Below are 26,885 nucleotides of genomic sequence, written 5' to 3'. Positions count from 1 at the left end.
TATACTAAACGATGAATATTAAACTGGTATAATATATATTAAATACATGAACGTGTCTCTTCCACAACTTTAAGATCCTCAGAAAGCTAAGCTTTTAACTGACTCCAAGTTGCAAGCTCGTAACAAGACAGACACGTGCGATTCCGCGAATTCGTTCCACGACGAATCAATTGCTCCTAATCGCGAATGCTTCTGATAACCGAACGCTTATCACCGTTACATCAGAACGTTATTTGTTATTCACAGGTGTAAGTTATTTCCGCATAAATTACGCGCGGAGGTTCGCGTCGACGGTTCACCAGGCATCGGTAATTGCTCGACGCTTTCATCGATTGAGGTCGTAAAATCGTGTTCTGTTGACGAACCTGGTTTCGCCTTCGCCAAGGATACAGACCAGCCGGTGCAACACCTGAGATTGAAGCCTTGATTAAGATATTACGTTGCCACGCATGGTCCACACGATCGAGCGCTTGATTTTACTGCTAAAGAAAGGCTTGACCTAGATATGCCGCAAAAAAAGGAATAGACACGTCCATTCTAATTCTGACTATCGATTTGACCAGAGCTATTTGTTCCCGTGACGGTCCACGTCCACCATCGCGTGTATCATCCTTCCCCCCCGTTAATTTCGAACAGGAAAGTATTTATGCGCCTGGCCACGGGGAATTGGGTCAGGGACATGGGTTGTACACCAGCGACGCGAACAATAAGAGTTGCACCGAGGGCTCCTTTCATCTCTCCCGCAAAAGGAAACTGAAGAACGCCTAAACAAGAATTCGATGTCGGGGTAGACGACGATATTTCACGTCTGTCGCTAAAACATGGATCTGCTTAAGTGCTGGGTGAACAGAGGATTCGCGGTTTGCTACAGAAACCTTCCCAAGGATTATTTTTTCTTAATCCATGGCCTTATAAGTTTCGTTAAACTGGACAGATCAGAGGTAAATTGAATGAAAGAAGGTTACCTGTACCTATTTAATACTGCTGACTTCTAATTTGTTACAGTCAAGTTAACCCAAGTCTGTTTTTTTAATAATTTAATTAAATATATACTACGTTATCGCTTTTGCTTTATTCTATCAAAATGTCTAACATCATTTGAAAGTGTTTTATGGAAAAAAAAAGGATTTAATCGTGTAAATTCCTTTATGTTAAATGTGATTACAACTGTCCCGCTCTGCTGAAAGATAACAAAAGAAGACTTGGATCAAATGGACTGTCAGGCACAGTAATTATACACTAATTAAGTAACACTGCCTTTCTTGAGTTTCGATGATTTGATCTTATTTTCCAAGTGCGACGATATAATAACGTAGGCTTTAATGTTTGAAATATAATTATTGTTCACTGCATGTCCTGATGATTGTAAGTGTCAATAGATCAGAAATAGATAAGTAATTAAAGTCTTGATAACGTATATTAATGTCGCTAAGGATAATGTAAAATAGTTTATTGAACTGTGCAATTTTCTTGTTTCATTTGAATAAATGAAAGGCGGTAAAGAACGTGAAAAATCTAAATGTTAATATGATAACTGTTATCGTATTAACATTTTTACCGATATATTGTCCACATCTGGGTGACATTCTTATTTATTTATACATAAGTATTATTACGAATGTATTATGAATAATACATAATACCTTCGTATTATAAATAATGTTTATAATTACACCATCGAGTTCGTAAGAATTGTTAACGGAATTTTTTAGAATGAAATTAAAGGGATTGACAGGTTAAAAATATCTTTATTCAAAATTAAACAGTTCACGTGATATTGTTAGAACAGAAAGTACAGAGATCTGCAAATTACTAGAAGTAAACTATAAAGGAAATTAACAATCACAACTTCTCCATAGATAATATTCCACGTTTTGTGTATATGTATAATTAGATAAGTTGAGTTTGTGAACAAAAGTTCAAGTTCATCTAAATGACCACCTCTGGAGTATTTTTCAATAATAATATTTATATCAACATGATTTCTAAATCATGGAAGCAATTTCACATCATTCATGTTGTATCACTCTACTTGAAAAGTACAATTTTTTTTTAATTATATACATTATAGATATGTGGAAACTTCTAAATTTAAAAGCTTGATCACTTCACACTGTTCATTATTTTCACTACTTTTCACTTAAGAAAATTTCTTATAATATTATTCCTATTATACTGTTTCAAATACAATACGTAATTTCCAAACTTTTTCTACATATCTAGACATACATATACACTTCTAAACTAGGTAAAGATTACTGAACACTTTGTGGCTTTCATCGATTTTTCATAAGAAGCTAAAACAAACACAGAGAGGTTGCATTCAGTCTAATAATTTGCAAACCTCTGTAAAAAGCAAACAAGTTCAAACCCTAATGTCTTTCTTACAAACTTTTACAAATATCAACAATTTAACCTTAAGTAAATATTGGAGCGTGTGTCGTCCCAACAATGCACAGAGAATGCTAAAAATCAATATCAGCATGTGCAACAGGTTTCCGTTGTGTCCTACTGCACGATGCTCCCAAGTAGAATAACCCTGGCGTAATTTCAGTAGTTTAGGACGTTTCTGACAGCCGCGAAACACCGCCACTTGTCAGGCAGGTAAAACGGCTCGAAGACGTGTGGGAAAGGACTGTCCCAGCCTGTCACCCTTTGTATCGGGGCTTCCAAGTGCAGAAAACATTCCTCCTGTTATAACAGTTTATCTAATGAATTCTCGTTTCACTTAAACGCTTGAGGGTTAGAGCAGTTAGGAATGGATGAGATGGAAGTTGAACGATATCAGAACGACAGAGAACGCTTCTCGACTTTAACTAGCGAACATGGTTTTAAGCAACTCACTATTAGTCATTTCTCTGTGCGATAAAAGGCAAAACGTTGCCCATAGATAACACTCATGCTAAAATTTAAGTATTCTCAAGGCTCTTGGCTATATTTTCTTACAAGTGGAAGCGTGAATGTACTTCTTGTTTGAAATAGTTAGACCGAATATTTATACTTATATAACAAGTTATGACATGGTCTTTTGTTTCTCTAATTTTCTACTTAATAGTATACAGTATAGGAAACGTTATGAAGATGTAATTGACTTATAATCTGTTGCCCACATGATCGATTCATAAATTTTATTAAGTGTCTATAAATCATTAAACTGTAAATTAAATTAACAGTTATCAAGGATATAAGCCTCTGTAAAACTTACAGTAATAATTTGCAGGTTGACAAGTCAATTAATGTTTAAAAAATGTGAAATAACTTGTAAATAATACCGAGTCGCGTTAAATTAGTAACGATCTCTGAAATCGTCCTGAAGCTAACTGTACCATGCACATAACAAGAGTAATTATCTTCGAGCCATCAGCTTAAGTTCTAGAGTTCATTTTGAAATAGTTATTTCGCGTTTAACGACAACCATGTCCAAGATGTTAATATTGTACGAATATCTAAATCATTTAACCGAGCTATCCCTTTGCTGATTTAACGCTAGAATTAGGGTTTTGCAAGATACAAGTTTGTACATCTGAACAAGCTGAAGCGTATCGAACCGTCACGAAGTGTACGGTGACGTAACAGAAATGCGCGTAATGATATCCTGCCACATTCCAACGATGCATAGGACATGCATCTAATACATTTTGGGCAGGGAGCGTGTGTATACATGGTACGTGTTAATAATTTCGTAACTGGAATACTTAAAATCTCGTTTAACCATTAGACATACCAACGCGTCGATAGTTGGACTAAATTATCTCAGAGCATGCTTCAATTACGTCAAGTTATTTCATGTTACACGACATAGTGCCGATATCTTTGGCAACGTTGTTTCTCGAATAAAGCCTTTCCTTTCTTTTACAAAATCACGTACTACAAATAAGTGAAACTCTAATTTGGTAAAAAATGTTGCAAAATTAAGTATTTTAATTACGAAACTGTAGTATATCGTTCATAGAATGTTACTGCCCCTTCGTCTGTACTTATTGTATGGGTTGCAACGTTATGCTTCTTCTGTTCAGACGAGATGAAACTCTGATCGTATTGTTTCAATTCTAATGACCACTGAATTAGAGTGGTTAAAGTTTTCTCGAGCAAGTGTTTTCCTTTGTATTGCATTTGCGGTACTAAACTATTCTCTGCTAGGAAAATGTTTACCTGAATAGTTGTGGCTATTTCAGCTCCAAATCCATTTGTCAGTGGCGCCTCGTGTGCGATTACGACGCGTCCTGTTTTCTTTGCCGACTATAACATACCACATTGTTAAAGCACTTAAAATTAGGCTCTAGTTACTCCAAAATTTTAGCAAACAGAAAAACCTCTAGTAATTGATTTTCCTTTTTACGATCAAGTAAAATTAAACATCATAGTGCAAATGATTCTTTATATATTTAGCCTTCAAATGGAAGTATAATTTTGGAAATATATATTGTAGGACAGCTCTGGGATAAATTGTTACATACTGCACAGGTTAACTTTTATAAAGCTTTAAAGACCCAACAAGCTTCTAAGAAAACACTTAGATGATTTATGTCAGTGCTAAATTAAACATTCTGACCCAATGGTAACCTGACATGTTTAGTAGATGCGTTGTTTATAAAAATATTAAGGAAATCCAAAACAGACACACACATATGTACACCTTTTCAGTCTCAACGAATAAATCTAGGCAGGCAACCAATTTCAATATACAAACAATTAAATGGAACCCTATATTTTTATTGCATATTCCTGTAACTAATACTGAAACATTTTCAACACATTACCCACACATGTATTTTGCATAAGCTATTGTTGAGTTATTACTTTTGTTTGAAATATTGTTTCTCATTTTGAATATTTACAAAAATAACAACCTGTATACATTTAAGTCAGACATACTGTATGTATGTCCACATTTAATATTGTATACATTATAATAGTGATCTGTGTCTGTGCTACTATTATCTGACAGCGGGCTAAAATTTGTGTGAAGTGAAAGATTGGATATAAGAGGTACGAGCACATTGAACATCATAATAGGTGTCACGAAGCGTAATTCGTTGAACGAATAGTCCACAGATCAATTCGTGAATGATTTATATACCGTCCCATATGGACCAGCATAATAATAATTTATTTGCAACTTGACCCTAAGTGATGCATTAATATAGCGGCAGTACGAATCGCTTTGTTGCAGCCAGCGAATCTAGCGGGGCTCGATTGACGTTAGAAACGAGCAATGGTAGCCTGTAATTAAGACATATAAGCGCACCTGCGTGTGTGTCCCGTTATAAATCATTAGAAACGGTAACTCGATAGTACGTATGATTGTACGCTGCGTGCAGGTTTCTGTGACATTTCAGACTTCAGTTGACCTTCCCTGCAACTTTTGTCATATTTTGTGGTTCACCTCCCTTGAATTTAGAAACTGAGCGGTATTTGAATATCTTCATAGAATTACACTTTGTATGAAGGCTGTAACAAGTATACGTTGAGATAATATAAGGAATAATAGGCAAGTTCAAATGAAACATAAAATGTGCTATGACCTAGTGTCTGATCTGCTTCTATTTTGCAATAATAATGCCTTAAAGTTAATATACTTATATGCTAAGCTAACAGTCAGAGGATATAATTTTACAGATGCATTAAAAAGCAGAAATAAAGGAGGAAAGACTAATGCATTTTTGCATTATACAAGTACCCTGTATAGGGTACTCTTCTATTCATCTTACATGTTAATAAGTAAATTTAAATAAGACAGAAAATAATTTCTCAGTTTATGTATAAAAGAATTTTTTTTATAAATGATTTTAATCCGAAGACACAGAAATATGTACAATTATTCTACAGGTAAAGTGAGAATTAAAAGTTTGATCTGAAGATCTGAAGGATGACTGTTCACAATTTTGTTCAAAATTTCAACTCCTTTGATGTGATCAATATTTAAGCAATCTCATGTTTAATTCGGAATATTTTATTCCTTGTAGGACTGTTCTATTTACAACATTATCTAACATTATGTATTAGTTTCTTCAAACCATTTTTGAAAAATCTAATATTGACTGTACTGTACACATGTAGTGTACACATTAGCTTCATTTTCTCTATGCATGTGTGCATAGAGAAAATGAAGCTAATAGACAAGAAAGGAAAAGTAAAAAATGCTTCTATAAATGCTTATGCTTTCTTTTAAAACAGCTTATATACTAAGCCTATTAAAATCTATCCAATAACTATATTCTTACAAAGTGTTTATGTTCTTTCATACTTTATGAAAACAGCACATCGTAGGACAAAAACGTATTCACAAAGCTCAGATTACGAAACCTACTTATCAATGCGAAAATGATTTTCTGTCTACCATTAACAATCATAAATAGTCCCAAAAAAAAAGAAAAAACTTCCCCTTTATCTTTCACTCTAATATACCTTATTAATATCCAGAGACTGTCCAACTTTCCCGATTTCGATACGAAAACTAAATATCTCGAAATACATATAAACCATCGCGTTAATTTCATTCGAACCAACCCAACATCTACTCTCCGCTCCATTCCGCGATCACTGACCACAGCCGCCTGAAAAGCCACTTCGCAGCGATCGGTCAATCACTTCAAGATCAAGATATTTCATAATCTACATAGTTTCTAGAAGTTGCAGGGGACTTTCCACTTGGAAAGGCAATTTTGTCGTAAGATCCGTGACGGTCGACGAGCATCACCCGCTCAGGGGATCCGTGGACGTATCGAAATTACACGAAACGGGTTTCCAATTACGCTCACCTCTTCGCGTTCGCGCGCACAATTGGACCCGCGCATGTATGTATAATGTTACGGCATACGAGCCGCGCGAGTGCGTTCTGTTCAATCGGCATATCATTAAGCGGCTAAAGATCGATTAGCATAAATCAGCTCGATATTAGTGTCCACGGCAATCCGTGCTATCGTAATTCGGCCGAGTGAATGTTAGCCTCGGTTGCTTTTCGTATGGTTGCGCGTCCACCTCTAGCATTTCGATAGCAGACCTGAACAAAATGATTTCAATTGTTTATTTTTCCTGTCTTCAACATATCTTGGGAAAAAGTACTTTGCTTTGCGCCGAGGCTGAGGAAGTCTCTTCAATATTTGGAATCAAGAAACAGGTAAGGTTTTGAGTTCTTTTTCTGTGCTTTTTGTATATGAGTGATCCACTATAGGTGTCAGAAATTTTAAGAAGCGATTCTACGAACTAAAATGAGACGAAAATTGAGAGTATCGAAATTGCGTTTCAGGTCTCGTTTAGATGTTATTAATTGATTTAGTAAGGTTGTTTCGGAGCTATATTATGGTCTTTTTTACAAAAAATCGAAACAGTTTTGGGTGAAATTTCATGCTTTCCGATGTTTTGGTCTAGATTAAGACCATTTTCAAGGAAAAAATTTGAAAAATGTGTGCGATTAAAAAAGAGAAAACATAGTAGATTGTTTTCTCTTGGAAAGCATGAAATATAATGCAATGCTGTTTTGATTTTGTAAAAAGAACCATCATTTAGAAACCATCTTTCGGACTCAATCATAAATTGCAGTCGATATGCTTCAAATTATCAAGTCATTAACTGTTTAGAAAACGGTTATCATACGTGTGAAATGTGTCTGACTTGGGACTTACTCTACTGATTTCGCTATGTCTTATTTATGTACGCCGGTAGTAAAGTAAGTCTCAAGTCGGACACATTTCGTGCAAATTTTAGACACTATCGATATAATTAATAACTTTGAAATGAAGCTTGAAACGCAATTTCATTATTCTTGATTTTCATCCTACTTTCACATATAGAATCATCTTTTAAAATTTGGGGCACCTGTTATCGAACACTCTCTATATAATCTATAAATAATTATAGAACTAAACAGCTGTTTCCTAGTGATTTTTATTCTTAATTAAAAACTCTACTGCATGTACATATCTATTGTAACTTTTACCTAATTCTTAATAAAATGTCTATCATTTACATATGTATAAACCAAGTTGATTTACTAAATCTCAACATACTTAATTATTAAAACAGATATATTTCATTATCCAACAATTTAGTCATTTTCATTTAAAATAAAACACATGTACATGCTGTATAATAAAATGACAATAAAATTAAATTAGAACGATGTAATTTAGAAGAAAATTATTTAATCACTGAAACCAACTAGCACAGTTACAATTAATTGAATCTACTTTATGAAATAATTTCATTCTTTCAAATAAATAATTCCAATCATTTTAAGTGAATAATATCCAGGTCTGCTGAATACGGACTTCGGGAATGAAAGAATAGTTTACTTTTGGGATCGCCAGGGAAAATGAAACTAATTTCTCCCCAAAACTAGACTCAAGTTTACACGCATTTCTTGGGCCAGGGTGGGTGGGGAATTTAATGATCTGCTGATGGAAGGGGGGAAGCGATGAAGGTGCGACGATCAAGGCGAATTATTCGTACCCATGTCGATTTCGCAAATAAAAATGGGCATGCGCATTTATCTGTATTTCATAATTATTTTGCAATGCCAGAGGAATAAATAAAGTTTTTCCACGAATTTCGAAAGTTTTAACGGCGCTTTGAAATAGGCAGAGAAGAAAGTTGCTCCGTACATTCATTAAAAAATAAATCGTTAACTTTTTTGCTGGGATTCGGTCTTGCGATTGTACCATTATTTCATCAGCGAAATGTATTCTATAATAGGTTCTACATTCTTCGCGTCCATTAATATCAAAAGTCAATTATTTAACATTAGCCGCGGTATTACTAGAAGAATCGTAAAATACAATATCGTTTAGTGCTATTATTTTTTTATGTAGTTTGAAATTACAGATTAGGCAGATGCTATTATTACAAATATGACCGTTTCTCCAATAATTACAACATTATAGCCGTTGCTAAACCATAATATCGGATCAAGATTAAATGTCTGCACTTAAATTATAGAGTGACTTTAACAGGCTGACTGCCACCACTGTGCTAGGCTGAGAACTCTATCTAGGCATACACAGTAATTCTAATTTTTAATCAAATCGAACACTTTTATATTTATTACCATTTTTCTAGTAATAATGCACTGTTAGAAATTGTGGTTAGTCTCATTCATAGTATTATGATTTAATATTATTCGTAATCCTGCAAATAAGATTGTCGTGTCACTTACGTCTGAGTAGAAGTGACGTGGCAATCGAAAAGTCGATGGTATAATACGAACAAATTATAGTCATTTGCATTATCGTACAGATAATAGCAATAGTAACTCCCTCATTAATATTTAATTAATTTTTAAACAATACGGTTACTATAAACTCGAAATTCAGTAAGTTTGTAAGTTTGCAGCGTGTAAAGAATTACAAATCGAGTCGAGTACCATTGATTCGTTTTTTCCTTGTTAAATATTTAATTAAAAGTGCATAAATATGATACTCATTTGTTTTATAGTGAGTAAAACTCGTAAGTAATCGCTCGATATGCATATCTTTTTTAAACACTTACACTAATCAGTCATTAATCAACCCCAATGACGCAAACTATGATCAAAGTATTTAATTCTGGAATGACACACTGTTTTCCGAACTGCCACACAATACACTGAGTCTTCTAAGTTTTAACACAATTTTTACACGTTTTGACCACGTAAAAGATTTTGTAAAAATTCTCTGAAATATTTTCAAATGAATACTTTAAGACCATAAAATTGAAATGTTAAAAAAAGGTTAAAGAACACATATATTTACAATTATTTTGCAGTACATTAACAGGAATCAGTATTTTGGGTTGATGAAAGACCCCCAATATGCCATTGCAGAATTAAAAGAGATGTTATTAAGACACAACACAAGTAAAATATTTAAAAATTGAATTACTTTAACGAAAAACAATTCCCATCACTTAACACACCTGATGATAAGAATGAAATCAGAGCCTGAATTAAGAAAAGCAAACTTTATCATACATACATAGCGAGGTTCTAATGAAACCTGTTAAGTCTGACTGTTAGTATATCCTCACCCCTAAAATTGCGCGTAAACACGCTCGCCTTAAGCCTCTCGAACAAAACGAAACCTATGCTCTATCGATAAGCTGATTCAACAATTAAAGCTTTGCAACTATCCGCCCCCCTCTTCCCATTTCGACGAAGGACGTAAACCCACGTAATGCAGAGCACACGTAACACTCGTGCTTAAACGTAACGTATGCAAACGATCCAGTTACATTAACGCATGAAAACAGAGTAAATTATAATGACGAAATTACCTTGCAAACGAGTTCCGCGTCCCAAGGTAGGATAGAAACGAGGTCTATCACCTCGCAAGATACATTGAGCTTCTCCTGGACGAGATCGGCCACCTCCAGCAGTACGTGCACCTGTGTGCCCCAGCCCACGAGTGTCACAGCGTCACCTACGTGTAAACACACGCGTCGTTATACACACAGTCACGCTCGTTTCACCTTACGTGCCGCGAGCGTGTCTCGCAATTACGACTGTGTCAGCGCTACCCTCTCGCGTATACAGTTTCAGGATCGGTCACAACTGAATGGGTAATGAAAGGACAATTACGAACGATAAATATTATATCCTCGAACGATTGGGTTAGTCGGTCCCCTGCGAGACGCAGGTACGCTGGGTCATGAATATGAAAGTGCTTGGATACTTGAGGATCGAGTGATGAGGTCAGTCTATGAAGAGTTGAGTTAGAGAGTATTTTGTTTGAGGAACGTCGTGGTTAGTGGTTGGGTCTATGCGAAGATGGAGTTAATTAACTGTCTATTTTAGATAACTTGCGAGACAAGTAGCTCCTAATTGATTAAGTTGTGTTTGATGATTTTAATGTTTGATAGTGGAGATTGAAAATTAAATGAATAATAGAAAATGAAAGTGAAACGAAATGATGCGTTTTGTAAGTACCAAGACGATTAATTAATGGTAGAGTTACGTTCTTTGAACAAGTGATTACTGATTTTCAGTATATGAATGGCACTAATATTGTTTTTCGTTAGAAACGAATTTAGTTAATTTAAATGGAATCCTGTCAGTTGTTAACATGAATATGTTAACATTTATTTATAGTTTGAAGTAGATTTAAACGCTACTACAGTATTATTTCTGGTGGAGAGAGCAACTCAAGTGTAACAACTACTGTAGGATTTTAATGAGTTTTTGTGAATTTGTAGAACTTGACTAATCGAACACCCATTTTGACCATATGGCAGACAGTTAATAACATTAATTACTGATGCTTCTTTTTGTATCTAATCTTTTTCGATACATTGAATATTAGAATATTTGAAATATTGGAGAACTTGAAAACTTGAAAATGTTAATTTTTACAGATTTGTATATTTACAAACTTTTAAATACAAATATTATGATATTAAAATATTTAAAAGTTTCGAAACATTAATATTTGAAAATTTAAATACTGGAAAAAATTCAATAACTTCAAAATTTAAATAAGTATTCAAACCTTTAAAAATGTAACTGTTTGACTAATCGTAAGAGTATTAGAATGCTATTGTTTCTTTATAACGATTTTGAATTCAATCTCTCCATTGACTGAAATTTCTCCTATAAAACCTGTCCTTCTAAATCTTCGATTCTCAAATTTTTCTTTGCTAATTCCCCTTATAACTTTTGAAAAATGTTTTCTTCTCCATAGCTTATATCATTTTCACCTAGTTTTCCTACAGCCACTTATTCTTAACTTTACTTACAGTATAAATTAAATCACAATCCAACTCAAAGAAAATCTGACTAACAAACATTTTTTAATAAAAAAATAGTTGTAATTTTAGATTTCATTTATACCTCCCAAAAAAATTCTTAAATTCGTAACTTTTTTTATTTGTCTAAATGAATGCAACGCCTCAATCATCGACTAACAGCATGATTAAACTGACACAGATCTGATATCACCAGTGAATTCGTGAAAATGTATCAATGCTCGATGAAAGTGGTTACCACAACCGTAAAAAATGATTGATTTATGCGCCAAGGAGGATCGAAGCAACAAGACAGTATTATTACGCAGGCACGAGGTCAAACTTATCCCTCGGTCCTGTCAATCTTCCTACACGCCTACCTTCTCTCACAACCTCAGCTTTACCGATTTCTATCGTGTAATGAGCTGTCGGTACTTGGTCGATCGCAGTGCGGTACAATATTTTCGGCTCGAACATGATGCAGGGATCAGGCTCGTCTATGCAACTTAACAAAAGACCTTTCGCTTGCCTCGCTCCGCGGGGCATGACAATCTGTAAAAGATAGTTAATCACGTTTTATTAGGCTCCTCTACGCTCACGTAATCAATGATTGTGGGTGATCACGTATAGAATTTCCTGTGGCTGTTATATCTCAACTAAGTAACTACGTTTACGAGGCTGAGTCAATAATCATCTGGAATGTATTTATGAGAACTAAAGTGCAGACAGATATCTTTACCTTATTTTCCAATATTATTTTCTGGCCTTTCAACATACTTGCTTTGTCTTTCTACTATCGCTCAATAATATCCAGACATATATTTACTGTTGACAGAATGTAATCAGTGAGGAATAAACATATTTACGAAGACTTTATTACTTGTTATAAGTACTGATGCGTGTAACAAAGTATTATGAAGTGGATTTTCATGTACCAATCGTTTAACTGATGGGCAATAACAAATATCGTGTAAATACCAAACAAATATCAAAGAGAGTATGTGATAAATATTGTAGTATTTTACAATGCTTAATTTGTTAAGTAAAGACGTACGTGCTACGAGGATTCTTAAGTGAATAACAAGAAATTTTAATAACACGTATAACGAGTTAACTTGTCATCCTAGCTTGAATGGTTCAACTAATGCACTAAGCATGCAAAATGAGGAAATGCAAGGTTCTTTTAACTATAGTAAAAATTTTCATCTGCTTCTAGCTAACACTCCAGAGAGAAAGTACGTCTCAGAGCAAATCAACTCATCAGTACCAACTGTGATAACAATTAGACTCAATTAAATTCCTATTTAATCAAATTCCATTTCATCTAATTATTTATTGTAAGTTAAATAATATCATTTGAATATAATTGTTCTTAATACGATCTCATGCTGCACACTATTTTATAACTATATTAAGTATTGTAATAATTATGAAATATAAAATTACAGTTAAGCGAATTTAATCTACAATTTCGATATAGTAATTAATACAAGATAGGCCCAAAATTATTTTCTTACTTCAAACAATTTTTTAATTTCTTCTTTTGCAGAAATAAAATTTAATCCAAAAAATTTGTAGTAAGTAAATGCACATGTTATCAGAGTACGAAAATTACGAAAATTGATTCTAACGGTGCAAATGTTAAACTTTGTTTGTACTTTACAATTGGGCATTAATTGCCAGGTTGATAAGCTGTTGATAATATATGTGTATTGATAAGCTAAACACTTTGAATGAGTAAAAATATACAACTGAGAAAATAAGCAATGTTTCAGCCATAATTTTAATTGAAATAGTAATAAGTTCTGGGTACAATTTTTGATATCTAATTAGAAGAAAGCTATTTTAATTAGCAAATAATTTCCTAAATGTAGTTCGAGTTTTTAATTATATTTTCAAAGTTTATAGTCAAAAATTTATTCGATTTTAAATAACTGCTATTTTTCTCTACATGTATACAAGTTACTCAAAATATTTTAAAAAATTGTTTAAATGCAAAAATAATTTAAGAGCCAAATACAGTTCAAGATATGAAGAAATCTAAAAGGCGTGGAAAAACACTAATTTATCAAAAGATAAGTGAATCACTTCGAAGCAAATATACTTCATATTCTTTGAAATCTGAATTTCAAAAAGATTTTAACAGATTTAAATGAAGGGGACAAAAGCAATCATGCGAAAAAGTCCAGTTCGTGCATTTCGATAGCCTTGAAGCAAAACATCAATAACCTCCAATCGTTATGAAGAATCTGACCTCCTTTCATATTCTTAATTAAATCTGGAATTAATATGAAATTCTTTTCTAAACACCTTCTTAAACCAACTAAGGAACAAATCTATCGCTAAGATAAGGACGTGTCAATAAACATTCTCAAGCCTAAGTAATTTAAAGACAAACAATAAAAGATATTTAAAAAATGAGTTCTAAATAAAAGTCCCTGACGATTTTGCTTTTCTAATATTAAATTGCTCGTTAAAACGATAACTCCATTACAGAAACAATTTTTCCAAATATACTGGAGAAAAATTAGTTCCACTCATACGTTACAAAACGAATTTCCCCAATTTGTATCTCTCTTCTAGAAATTCAAACAGACGTAACCCCTTCACCATATTTTTCTTCATTTCTATGATTCAGAAGTACCGTGGTATGAAAGAACGAGAACGAACAGAATAACTTTGAAAAGATACGAGGGAATTTTCGCTGCAGTTACTAAAGTTCGCAGTTCTGTGAGAATAGCTACACATGCTCGTTACTCTTATATGTATAGCGTAGTTGATGGGTAAAGCCTCGTAGCACTGTTTCGCTGTATTCTGTCTTTGTTCCTATGCCCAGCAAGCTGTATTGAAAAGCGCGACGAGGAAGTGTGATCTTTCAGCTTCAGGAAATGTCGACGCGATGTTGCGCGTCGCTGTTCATGTAATCGAGATGTATAGTGTCGGTGGTCGCGCATTAGTGTAGCAGGAAAACTTTCTTCATGCATACGCCGAGTACATGTGTCCTACAATATTCATGGAATCTCTTCCAGAAAGTTAAGAGCGAACGACTATAGCTGACCCTTTTGTCAAGATTGTCAAGATGGGAAGAAGATCTTGCAGAATAAACATTGGTTCGCGAGACACTTTTAAATTATTTCTTCGCGTTTATGCAACATTAACCATCCAAGGATGGAGCATTTGTGGACGCAATGTTCCAACGGAAACGGAAATGATATCATTAGAAAGTTTGTCTTCTTTACTTTAAGTGAAGTATGTGTATTTTAAAGTTATTGAAGAATTGTGTAGTGACACGAAGCTTGCAAATGCACCTGCGAAAAAATGATTAATGATTAAACTAAAGCTGTTGTAATGGTTAAACTAAATTAAATTATCTAAATTTTCAGGTTTGAAACAAAGGTAGAGAGAAAAACGATCTTAGAGAAACTTATGTCGAGTCTAGTGCAAGAGGTCTGACCACACACGAGTCAAATCTACTGTTAGCAACCAAGATGAAATCACTTAGAAATCTCTATACTACTGGCATTTCTCGAACTTGATCGAATTAAAATATTCAAAGTTCTAAACCCCCCACAAATTTTCGAATAATTCAATCTATAATTTATAAATTTTTAAATATTTAAAACGTGTTTTAGGAATTGCGACCATAAAACAGTTTAACATAAAGCATATTTTCGTACGCGTTCTTTTTCGAATTGTGCCACTTTTGAAGCAAAGGTGCGATATTTGCTTTATTCGAGTTATATTCGAACTTTAAGTGACCCTCTACTTTGGTACGATAGGAATTACATCTTTTGTTCGATGACTGCTCCAATATATAATTGTGCTATCATCTCACGGTAAATCGAAGAAACAGAAATATCGACGTAAAATAAAGTACACGTGTCACATAGTAAAAAGCAGTCTTACCATCGCATGAACATGGACCTGACTACCTTACCGATCTAGAAATTCAAGGCTAATTTCAGCTGCTTATCATTGTAGATATTGGTTAAAGTTTAACCAAAGTAGTTAAGTTCATGTCCATGCGATGGTAAGACTGCTTTCTTACCATGTGACGGTTAAACTAAAGACTAAACTGTTTTTTACAGTATAGACGTAAAATTATTTGAAATATAATATCATAAAAAAATAATTAGAAATCCATTTACAATTTATTTCCATTCACCTTTGTTTTATGCAAGAACATCTGGTTCATGTGTATTCTTTCGAATACAAAATGCAAAATGATACGCTTTCAATAACAATAAATATGCAAATATGCAATGAAAATTAAAGGATCACTGATTTTGGTCCCAAAAATTGTCTGTGTTTGATCTGCTGTAACTTTGTGGAAACAAATCACACAGGAGTGAGCCTAGGCTTATTTTAAAGGACTAATTTTCTACTTTGTCACTTCTGAATTGAATTTTTTCGTATACTCTTTTTTACTCTCAAAGAAGCGAAAAAGGAAGGATGGTTTTCTTTCTAATATTTTCCAAATTCAAGCACCTCTATGGAGCTTACTAATTTTTTGGGGATCTGTTTTAGTGTAAATTCAAAGCAAAAACCTTCCCTTTCCAACAAGACAATAAAAGTTGATTTACGATTTTTTCCGCTGAGCTATTACATTTTAATTGAAAAGTGTCTTGTTGGCACAAAATCTTCACTTCTCAGTCCCGCATTAAAATATAAAAGAATTTTCTCAAAATATCTAATGCAGGAGTAAGGAAGCTAAAGTATGGTCCTTTAAAATAAACGGAAGTACACTGTCGAAATTAATGATCCTTTAGTTTTGCTGAAAAGTGTACATCCTATTCATTAAACCAAAAGCTTATTCAGCTCATTCATATATGACACAAAAGAAAACAAGCGCTATTCAGTTTTTTACTTTTCCTAATCAAAAGTGAAAATGTATGCAAAGTGAATACTTTTGAGGAAGTATTTTTTCAACCAAACAATTACAATTTCAAAATAATAACCTGTATCTGTGCATTCAAATATTGAGGTATGCATTAATCACTTAAAATTGATAAGATCTAAAATTTAGGTCATTATCTTTCAGCAGATAATGCATTTTATTTTAGAACCGAGATACAAACAGATTAGAAGGATTCTATGTTGCAAACAGTTAACTATGCATTTTCATGAAATATGTTATCATTCACTCCAATGTAGAAATTCCGTAATTAGTTCTAAAGTAAGATTAAGAACACATGTTAACAAATAAACTGTTTATGTAAGTTCATTACTTGTATTTATAAATATGTTATCGTTGCAAAGTGCCAAATTATATGTCTCTACTTTTTCAGTAATATAAACCTGTTCTGCACCGTCAAATAAAGTAGTAACCGCGAACAAATTTTCATTAAAGTAAGCATTAAAAGCATATAACGCACAGAATATGAGCAATGAATTTTCTTTTCATACGTTACAATAAAAATTATGATTAAGAAAAATGAGCAGGGAAATAGAAACGATCAATTCACTTTAATTCAGAAAAGTAAAACTCTAATTAGCATTTTAACACAATAAGTAAAATAAACAGATTATTTACCTAGAAACTCCTGACAGAAATGGGAGTTCATTAATTTTATACTCCAACACTAGAATAGATAAAAACATCGAAAAATGAAACTAATTAAAAGTTTTTAAACTCTAATTTCAAGTCAAAAAAGAAAATCTGAAAATATTAACAATATTAGTTTTAAAAATACGCGATCAGTCAATAATACAAAACTGACTGAAAAACATTCGGACACATGCTGAATATTAGTATAAAAATAGATTTGACAATATACTAAAAGAACAATGCAGAATTGTAATATCGCACAATCTAATTACACAAAAATAATCAAAATCAATTCATCGCAAATATAAAAAAATGATTAAAATTAAGTCCTCACTGTTATTGAAACCGTACTGTATATATCTCCTTGCATCTCAAATCCAAATCGTAATTTGACCAATTTCACTAACAAGGTTGATAAATGTGCCAGTCCACGACTGATCATATCAAAATACAACATACTACTATTACTGCGATTACTACTGCTACTAAACTAAAGCAGGCATAGTGACAAAGTAGTAACGAGAATGACTCCCCATCCGAGGATGGCGAACCATTATTAGTTTCCCATTCTTGCAGGGACTCTTCAGCTTCTTTCTTCGGGTACTTTACCCTGCTGAAACTTAACTCTAGGCTAGAGATTCCCCACCACATTGAGAACAAATGAATTCTCAAGCTAGGGTAAAGCACGAGAACACGAACAGCAATTGCGAGAAAGTCTAGGACTCTCAAGAAATTTCTGTTCATGAACGCGTACTGAATCTCGAGCACAACGTTCGAACCTGTCCTTCCGACCGCGGCTCAGCGACCCTAGTGCAATGTCGCTGAATTTGAAAAGCAAACAGTGAAACTGAGGCAATGGCATCATCCTATCGCGCCAGCTTCACTCATCGCTCTTCAAATGGACTATTCCAGAAACAAGTCATCACGCGACAACGCGCCTACCCGATCAAAGAGACTGTGATGACCTGACCTGGCCCTACCTACTTACATCTAGCATTCACACCAGAAAGTAAACTACCTGCCTATCTACTTTATCCTATGGTCCTGTATTTAAAAATTGGCAAAAAGACAGTCATATCAATCGCGCCCCCTTTGTTCCCCCCACCCACTCGCGTCTCTTTCACTCCACGGTTCTCACACATGACACCCGGGTGCAGGGGCCTACACTAGGGAGGACGTCCCGGGACGCCTCCGTCACCCGAGTTTGGCACACAACAAGCACACTCTAAGGTACGTACCATTTTCCTGAAATCGACTGGCAAAGACTGGTGATCATTGCGAACAAATGTAAAATGACAGAAATGGCAAAAATTGTTTTAATAGGATATAGTGATTAATATTACTCATTTTGTGTACTATTGTCATTTTTATTTGCATATATTCCAGAAGGTACTTGAGATATGGAAATCAATGGAATATATACTTATGAGTACTACAATGAGAAAAAACCGACGCAATTCCACAGCCTAACCATACACACATACAAGTGGAAAATACGTCGTGCACGATACACTAATGCAATGCCAGCCGCTGAATATTATTAAAATTTTACAACTAAGTCATCGTGCCCCATCGCTTTCACTCACTCAAGTAGCACCTGGGCACGTGAGTCAGTCAAAAGCAATAGGTACGGGATTGGTACCTGAAAATCCTGATCTAAAAAGGGTGATTAGTATACAAAATCTAGCGGTCTCACGTCAGCTTCAATTTTCAGTCGAAATGACTCGAATTTAATTCTTTAACAAGAGGAAGAGACTCTAATTCGTATCAATTGCAACAAAAAAGACTCTACTTAGAATTCCCTTTAGTAAATTTTCTAATTTTCTTTCTCAAGAAGAAAAGACTCTATTTATTATTTTATTCAAAATTCTACTTTAATAACTTGCATATTTTGATATACTCTCGGGTGATTCCGCCGTCAAAGTAAACTCTCTTGTTAAAAAAGACAGAAATTGTTATTCATTTTCACTACTTGACAACGAAATCCACCCGTCGCGAAATGCCTTCTTGTACATTTATAGAAAACGGAAAACATTTTATTATTTCTTTGAAACAATTAAATAAGCAACTCACACATTATCAATAACTAATGTAGATGCAATATTACTGTATTATAATTATAATATTCATTTTTAATTATTATTTGATTTTCTACATACGTTATTACTTTATAATTCCAACATTAATCTTACTCTAATTTCATTTACTTAAATGTTTTTTGTGTTGTAAATAGATATACATTACATTTACTCAGTCACAGAACAGAATGTTTATTTGCCTTATAGCAAAACGCGATGTACAAGAAGACCCTAGCCTGAGCGAATAAATACAACGAAAAAATGTTACTACTCACGAGTATACGAATTCATATACCCGCGGTCACTATGCTCGCAAGCCAAAAGCCAGTACAACCAATCACCCGTGTCGTTTCGGACCTTTGCGTCCTACGACATGATTGAGTGATCGGAGGAATCAAAAACATGCGTTACCTTAACACCCACGGGATGAAGGCAGCACGACGAATTGCCCAGGGGGTGTCTGCTGGGTCTGAAACAGAAAAGAAATAGAAAGCATTAGAGAAAATCACTCTTCAAAAGTTTCCAATTTTCTAACTTTCATATTATTAAACTATCAGATTAATAAATTCAAAAATTTACAATTGTAAACTGTAATCACTAAACGCCAATTTTTTAACTATATATAATATTTCAGTAAAAGAAAATAATTACTTACATTATTCTTCGCGTTCCGGCACGTGAATCCGTCGACGCAGGATCTCGTATTCGTCGATTTTAAACAAATTTCTATGCTTAGAGTGTCCGTAAAGATCTACAATAAAAAAAGAAATTTTAAATCAATTGAAATGTGTTTCGCAAAATCAAAATACTAACTTAATTCAATAGAAATCATAAATTTTTCAACTAATACCAAGCAGGAAACACAAACTGATCATTAAATTCGATTAAAATTTTTAATACAACAAGGTTGTTATAAGTATCATTAATGACTAGAAGTAAATGGATGTAGATGGATATAGTACACTTACGCTAGTATTTGCGAAGTTGTAAACATGTTTATTCCCTCCGACATCCATCAATTAAACGACAATCCTTTGTTATAATTATTGAGTAGTGTCAAAAATCAGTCAGTACTGTAAATTACATTTTTTTAAAATTACAAAAGCCGCTGAACATTACATATTTCGAATATTGCAATACGAACTCGTAATTCAACTCAGGTTATAATACATGCGATAAAATCTTTAAAAACAATTGCAAAAGAACGAACTAATTAATTAATGATTTCTCTTCTGACACTGTTTTACACGTATTATTCGCATTTTAAACATTAGTAATTCTATCGTTCCAAAATCAGACGCGAATGGTTCATATAGTCCGAGAAACATTAAACTTTACGTTCATTTTCTTTACTTATTTACAAAATAATGAATAGTAAATATATATTTCGAAAACACACATAAATCCGACAAATTTCGCAATAATGTGACAGAAAATAATAAAAAAAGCTTACCTTTGAGATGAGCTGTGCTCTCCCTGACGCCATTCCGTTCGAAGTGGACTGCGCGCGCAGCTTCGAGAATCGAAATCGAGATACTTAGGTATCGACTCCAGCGTCATGTGTCAGCCATTATACGAAATAGTACCATAAGTGCGGAAAATTCTCAAAGCACTTATATTACTACAGGTTACCTTCACGAAGCAAAATATGAAATTTTCTATCATCCACCTGTCACACACAGTATAAAATATGCTAAAAATCAGTAAAATACATAAAATACTATTTGAATTTTGCCTACGAGGCTATGAAAATGGAATTGGTCTCAGAGTTGTGTCACACAAGATACCATATATCGGAGATATTTTATGACAAAAACCGTAAGAATAGACGTGACTTTCGATATTTGTTAAATATATGTACATTTATAAGGGTAAAAGCAATTATTGAATGAAATATGTCATTGAATATTTGTCCGATTCAAGAGGGACGCACAAACATTTTTTAAACAAGTATTATTCGTTAAAATTACCAAAATAAGGATAGATTTTTCATTCAACGAATAGCAGTGTATTAAAATTAAGGAAACATACCTTTAATAGTGCCAAGAATCTTCTAGAACACTATTAAACACGTTCAACACCACAAACGATACGTCTCTTCTCCATGGCGTCCAGGAACGGAATGACGCCGCGCGGGATTTGAATCCGCAACCATCGCGCAGTGGATCTGCGTCGAAGTGAACCGACGCACGCCGCTGATTGGTTCCGCCATTATTCAAAACTGCTGTGATTGAACGAAAAATGAACATACTTCTCATACTATGTTAAATAATGAATAAAAATGCCATGAACCATTGTTAAAAAATTTATATAATATAATATACGTATGAGAAGTATGTTCATGTGTATTAAAACATATCAGTTAAAAATGTTTCGTTTAATCACAGCAGTTTTGAATAATGGAGGAACCAATCAGCGGCGTGCGTCGGTTCACTTCGGCGCAGATCCACTGCGCAATGGTTGGGGATTCAAATCCCGCGCGGCGTCATTCCGTTCCTGGACGTCATGGAGAAGAGACGTATCGTTTGTGGTGTTTAACGTGTTTAATAGTGTTTTAGAAGATTCTCGGCACTATTAAAGGTATGTTTCCTTAATTTTAATACACTGCTACACACTGAATGAAAAATCTATCCTTATTTTGGTAATTTTAACGAATAATACTTGTTTAAAAAATGTTTGTGCGTCCCTCTTGAATCGGACAAATATTCAATGACATATTTCATTCAATAATTGCTTTTACCCTTATAAATGTACATATATTTAACAAATATCGAAAGTCACGTCTATTCTTACGGTTTTTGTCATAAAATATCTCCGATATATTGTATCTTGTGTGACACAACTCTGAGACCAATTCCATTTTCATTGCCTCGTAGGCAAAATTCAAATACTATTTTATGTATTTTGCTGATTTTTAGCATATTTTATACTGTGTGTGACAGGTGGATGATAGAAAATTTCATATTTTGCTTCGTGAACGTAACCTGTAGCAATATAAGTGCTTTGAGAATTTTCCGCACTTATGGTACTATTTCGTATAATGGCTGACACATGACGCTGGAGTCGATACCTAAGTATCTCGATTTCGATTATCGAAGCTGCGCGCGCAGTCCACTTCGAACGGAATGGCGTCAGGGAGAGCACAGCTCATCTCAAAGGTAAGTTTTTTTTATTATTTTCTGTCACATTATTGCGAAATTTGTCGAATTTATGTATGTTTCCGAAATATATATTTACTATTTATTATTCTGTAAATAAGTAACGAAATTGAACGTGTAGTTTAATGTTTCATGGATTATATGTACCATTCGCGTTTGATTTTGGAACGATAGAATTACTAATGTTTAAAATGCAAATAATACGTGTAAAACAGTGTCAGAAGAGAAATCATTAATTAATTAGTTCGTTCTTTTGCTATTGTTTTTAAAGATTTTATCACGTGTATTATAACCTGAGTTGAATTACGAGTTCGTGTTGCAATATTCGAAATATGTAATGTTCAGCGGCTTTTGTAATTTTTAAAAAATGTAATTTACAGTACCGGCTGATTTTTGACACTACTCAACAATTATATCAACGGATCGTCGTTTAGTTGATGGATGTCGGAGGGAATAAACATGTTTATAACTTCGCGAATGCTAGCGTAAGTATACTATATCCATCTTCATCTATTTACTGCTAGTTACTAATGATACTTATAACAACCTTATTTTGTTACAAATTTTAGTCGAATTTAATGATCAGTTTGTGTTCTCTGCTTGGTATTAGTTGATAAATTTATGCTTTCCCTTGAATTAAGTTGGTATTTTGATTTTGCGAAACACATTTGAATTGATTTAGAATTTCTTTTTTTATTATAGATCTGTACGGACACTCCAAGCACAGAAATTTGTTTAAAGTCGACGAATATGAGATCCTGTGTTGACGGATTCACATGACGGAACGCGAAGAATAATGTAAGTAATTATTTTCTTTTACTGAAATTTTATATATAATTTTATATATATTTTTCAATTGTAAACTGTAAAATTGGAAATTTTTGAAGTGTGATTTTCTCTAATGCTTTCTATTTCTCTTCTGTTTCTCTTAATTTCTTATTTAATTGTTTTAAAGAAATAAGAAAATGTTTTCCATTTTCTATAAATGTACAAGAAAGAATTTCGCGACGGGTGGATTTCGTTGTCAAGTAGTGAAAATGATTAACAATTTCTCTTTTTAAAAAAAAAGAGAGATTTACTTTGACGACGGAACCACCCGAGAGCAAATCAAAATATGCAAGTTATTAAAATAGAATTTTGAATAAAATAATAAATAGAGTCTTTTCTTCTTGAAAATGAAAATTAGAAGTGTAGTAACTGATTTAATAAAGAGCAATGAAGCAGAATAATTTGTACTCAAGGGAATTCTAAGTAGAGTCTTTCTTGTTGCAGTTGATATTGCAGTTGACACAGATTAGAGTTTCTTCCTCTTGATGAAGAATTAAACTCGAATTATTTCGATTGAAAATTAAAGCTGACGATAGACTGCTTGATTTTTTATACCCATCATCCTTTTTAGATCAGGATTTTCAGAAAATGAAATCTAGCAATCGGTCAACGCATACCTACTCTAAATGCATTGTCGAACAGTATTATTTTGTTGGTTCAGAAATATTAATAATAGACAAACTATCATCAATTACTGTACTTTAAATTCGTGAAAAAAGTGAAGTATACATTCCGCAAATATTCAAGTCGTAGTTTCTCTATTTCTCGTGAACAGCACCTAATAAATCAGTGCCTTCTTCTCCGTACCCTCTTCCCCACTATCTTCTTGCAATTCTATAGATCACGGTTTACCGTCAAGGAATCATCGTACAGTCACGTGTTGCATCAGTTTAGTGTGATTTCAAGAAAACGTTTAACAATAAACAGACGAGTGTAGTATTATTTTGTTACATTCGGTCGCAACGAGAGCAGGTCTATTTTCTACAGTCTGTCAGCATCATCTAGCGATAAAAATTCGAGTAGATTGTAGTCATTTAATCATGACTGCGTTGTTCACCTGCCATTGATGCAGATGCAATGTACTTCGCCTAACGATTTACGAGGATTCGCTTTAGATGTTTCGATACCTACTCTATTGTTAAATATTCTTGAGTTTTTTAAAGTTCTACATGCAATGATCGTGATAGTGTTAGTATCATCGCTACATACCTTCAAACCCGGAGTATGAGCGAAGTACGCCTCTGGACTTTGCGAATGATATAACCCACCATGACCCACAGCTCCACAAGGTGCTCGAATTGTTAATTTACCACAGTCGAATTCTCCACCGCTTCGGTATCTGTATTTGGCAGCCTCATTTACTAGCTACAGATAATACAACAAAAAGTTATTAACCCATACTTTTTAATTATTTTTTAATTATTTCCAATTTATGAATAATTTATCTTGTTAATTTTAATGGGTTGCATTTGAAGCTTTTTTTGTTAATGTAACAAAAGGATATAAATTCGTCGATTTTATCATAGACGAGTATATTCGCCTGTGATTTTATCAACACCAGTCGATAAATTACAGAAGGTTGGTATTTCAGTTTGCAGCAGACTTTATCTTATGAGAGTTTGTTCTGGAAATTTAGAACTTAGAAAATTTGAGGAAGTTTATGAAAAAATTGCACATTCAATTTATTTTGTACTATTAGTACACTATTCATTGAAAATTTGTTGAAAATCGTTTTAGTAGTTCTGAAGAAAATAAGTCAATAAGATCAATTTTCCATATGGATAAAGCTCGATTCTGGGTTCTCGTAATATAATCACAAATATTGATAAAAAATAAAAAAGAAGTATTCTTCAAAATACACTGTTACAACTTTGAATATTATAGAGAAAAGTATAGTGATAAGTTATCAATTGATGACAGTACCTGGTCAAAAGCAGGAAATATGTAATCTGCGAATTGGATTTCTGCAATCGCTGTTACACCAGCAACAGCTAATCCAATTCCAAATCCTGCGATTCCTTGCTCGCAAAGAGGAGTGTTGAAAACACGGTCTCGACCAAATTCTTTTTGAAGATCCAGTGTGCAGCGAAAAACGCCTCCAAAGCCCACGTCTTCGCCAAATATCACTGATTGCAAAATACAGTTTTCAGTATATTTAAAACTAATACAAAAATATAAGTCACCATTATTTTAACATGCAATTAAGTTTTAACATATTATATCAAGGTACGCTTATTCAGAACTCAAATAAGAAAGTTCCAGGAATTAGAATCCACCAATTGCAATAAATACAATAAAAAGACTTCAAAAATTAAAAATGTGAAAGTTTGAAAGTTCAAAATTGGCTAAAATTTGAATCTTTCACATTTTAAAATTTAAATATTAGAAAACTTGAAAGTGAAACACTTGAGGAATTATAAAGCTGTGTTTTAAATATTTCAAAATTTAAAGATTTGAAGATATGAAAATGTGAAGAATTGAGGATTTATTTTCTAAATATTGGAAGATCTGAATATTTGAAAATTCAAAATTGTTTGCAATGGAAAAGTAGTTTTAGAGTCACTGAATAATCCCATCTTGTTGATATGCTAACTAAAAAGATACTATACCCAGTCATTAGGATAAGCAAATCAAGAAACCACAATCGAGCTTTATACTTTTGCAATAATAGTTTAACAACTTTATTGTTATTAATATTATTATTATTGTTATTATGAAATTTATTGGTAGTATATTTATCTTAAAATGGAATTTTGACAAAACAATGATCATTAGAGAACACTATTTTCCATAAAATGAAGTTTGTGCATAAATATTACATGTAAAAAATACAGAATTTATGATTGTTATTTGTTATTTTATAATGTTTGTGTACGTTTTTTTCTTTATACATAGTCATATGGACTTGAGTAATATAGGTATGTAAATTTTATTATTTTATCTATGTTCTAGTTAATCACGTATGTACTTTTCACCAATTAATATGAACCATATTATTTTTTTTTTTTAGTTCTTATAAGAGCAATTAATTTAAATATACATAATAGTTTCATATATGCAAGTTTTATATATGCAAGAACATACCACAGTTAATTGCACTTAAATTTATCTCGAGTATTGTTTCTTTATATATTAAGGGATTAACACTCATAAATTGAGTAAAACTAATTACCTGCATCAGGATCTTTCTCTAACGTAATTCGAAGTCCATGATTTATAGCTTGATACATATTCATCTTTTCAGTTTCACCTGCAACGAAACATTGTTCAACTTCTTACGCTGTATGCACACTTTTTCGTACAAAATAATCAAAAAAATTACTCAAAAAATTCTAAAATCGAGTCGATCTTTGTCATTCTGCTTTTACATTTTTTCAAATCGATCAAGATACACCGCGAATTAGAAAAGAATAGTAATACACTCACCGGAAGTGACCGAAGTTTCATCAGAATAATAGGTGAAATGTATTCGCCTAACATTTTCACGTCGCAGAAACCCGTCGAGAGGGCTGAAAACTGTCGACGCACGAGAGTTCAGTAATTGCTTGCACAATTTACTGAGTATCATCGTGAATGAAT

At 33.3% G+C, this 26,885-nt stretch overlaps 1 protein-coding gene across 1 annotated transcript; it reads right to left on the bottom strand.

Annotated features, from left to right (window-relative positions):
* Nucleotides 1–1,728: 1,728 nt before the first annotated feature.
* Nucleotides 1,729–26,874, bottom strand: Bckdhb (Branched chain keto acid dehydrogenase E1 subunit beta). The gene is made up of 8 exons (XM_076383067.1): nucleotides 26,733–26,874; nucleotides 26,479–26,556; nucleotides 25,230–25,432; nucleotides 24,516–24,671; nucleotides 12,075–12,246; nucleotides 10,249–10,394; nucleotides 4,153–4,239; nucleotides 1,729–2,691 (listed from the first exon to the last, which is right to left on the bottom strand). Exons 1-8 carry the CDS (start codon nucleotides 26,872–26,874, stop codon nucleotides 2,551–2,553), a joined length of 1,125 nt encoding a protein of 374 aa, XP_076239182.1. The 3' UTR covers nucleotides 1,729–2,550.
* Nucleotides 26,875–26,885: the final 11 nt, after the last annotated feature.

The sequence above is a fragment of the Calliopsis andreniformis genome, chromosome 8, assembly GCF_051401765.1.
Source record: "Calliopsis andreniformis isolate RMS-2024a chromosome 8, iyCalAndr_principal, whole genome shotgun sequence".
Classification (NCBI taxonomy): Eukaryota; Metazoa; Arthropoda; class Insecta; order Hymenoptera; family Andrenidae; genus Calliopsis; species Calliopsis andreniformis.
This window is presented reverse-complemented; position numbering and strand designations above follow the sequence as displayed.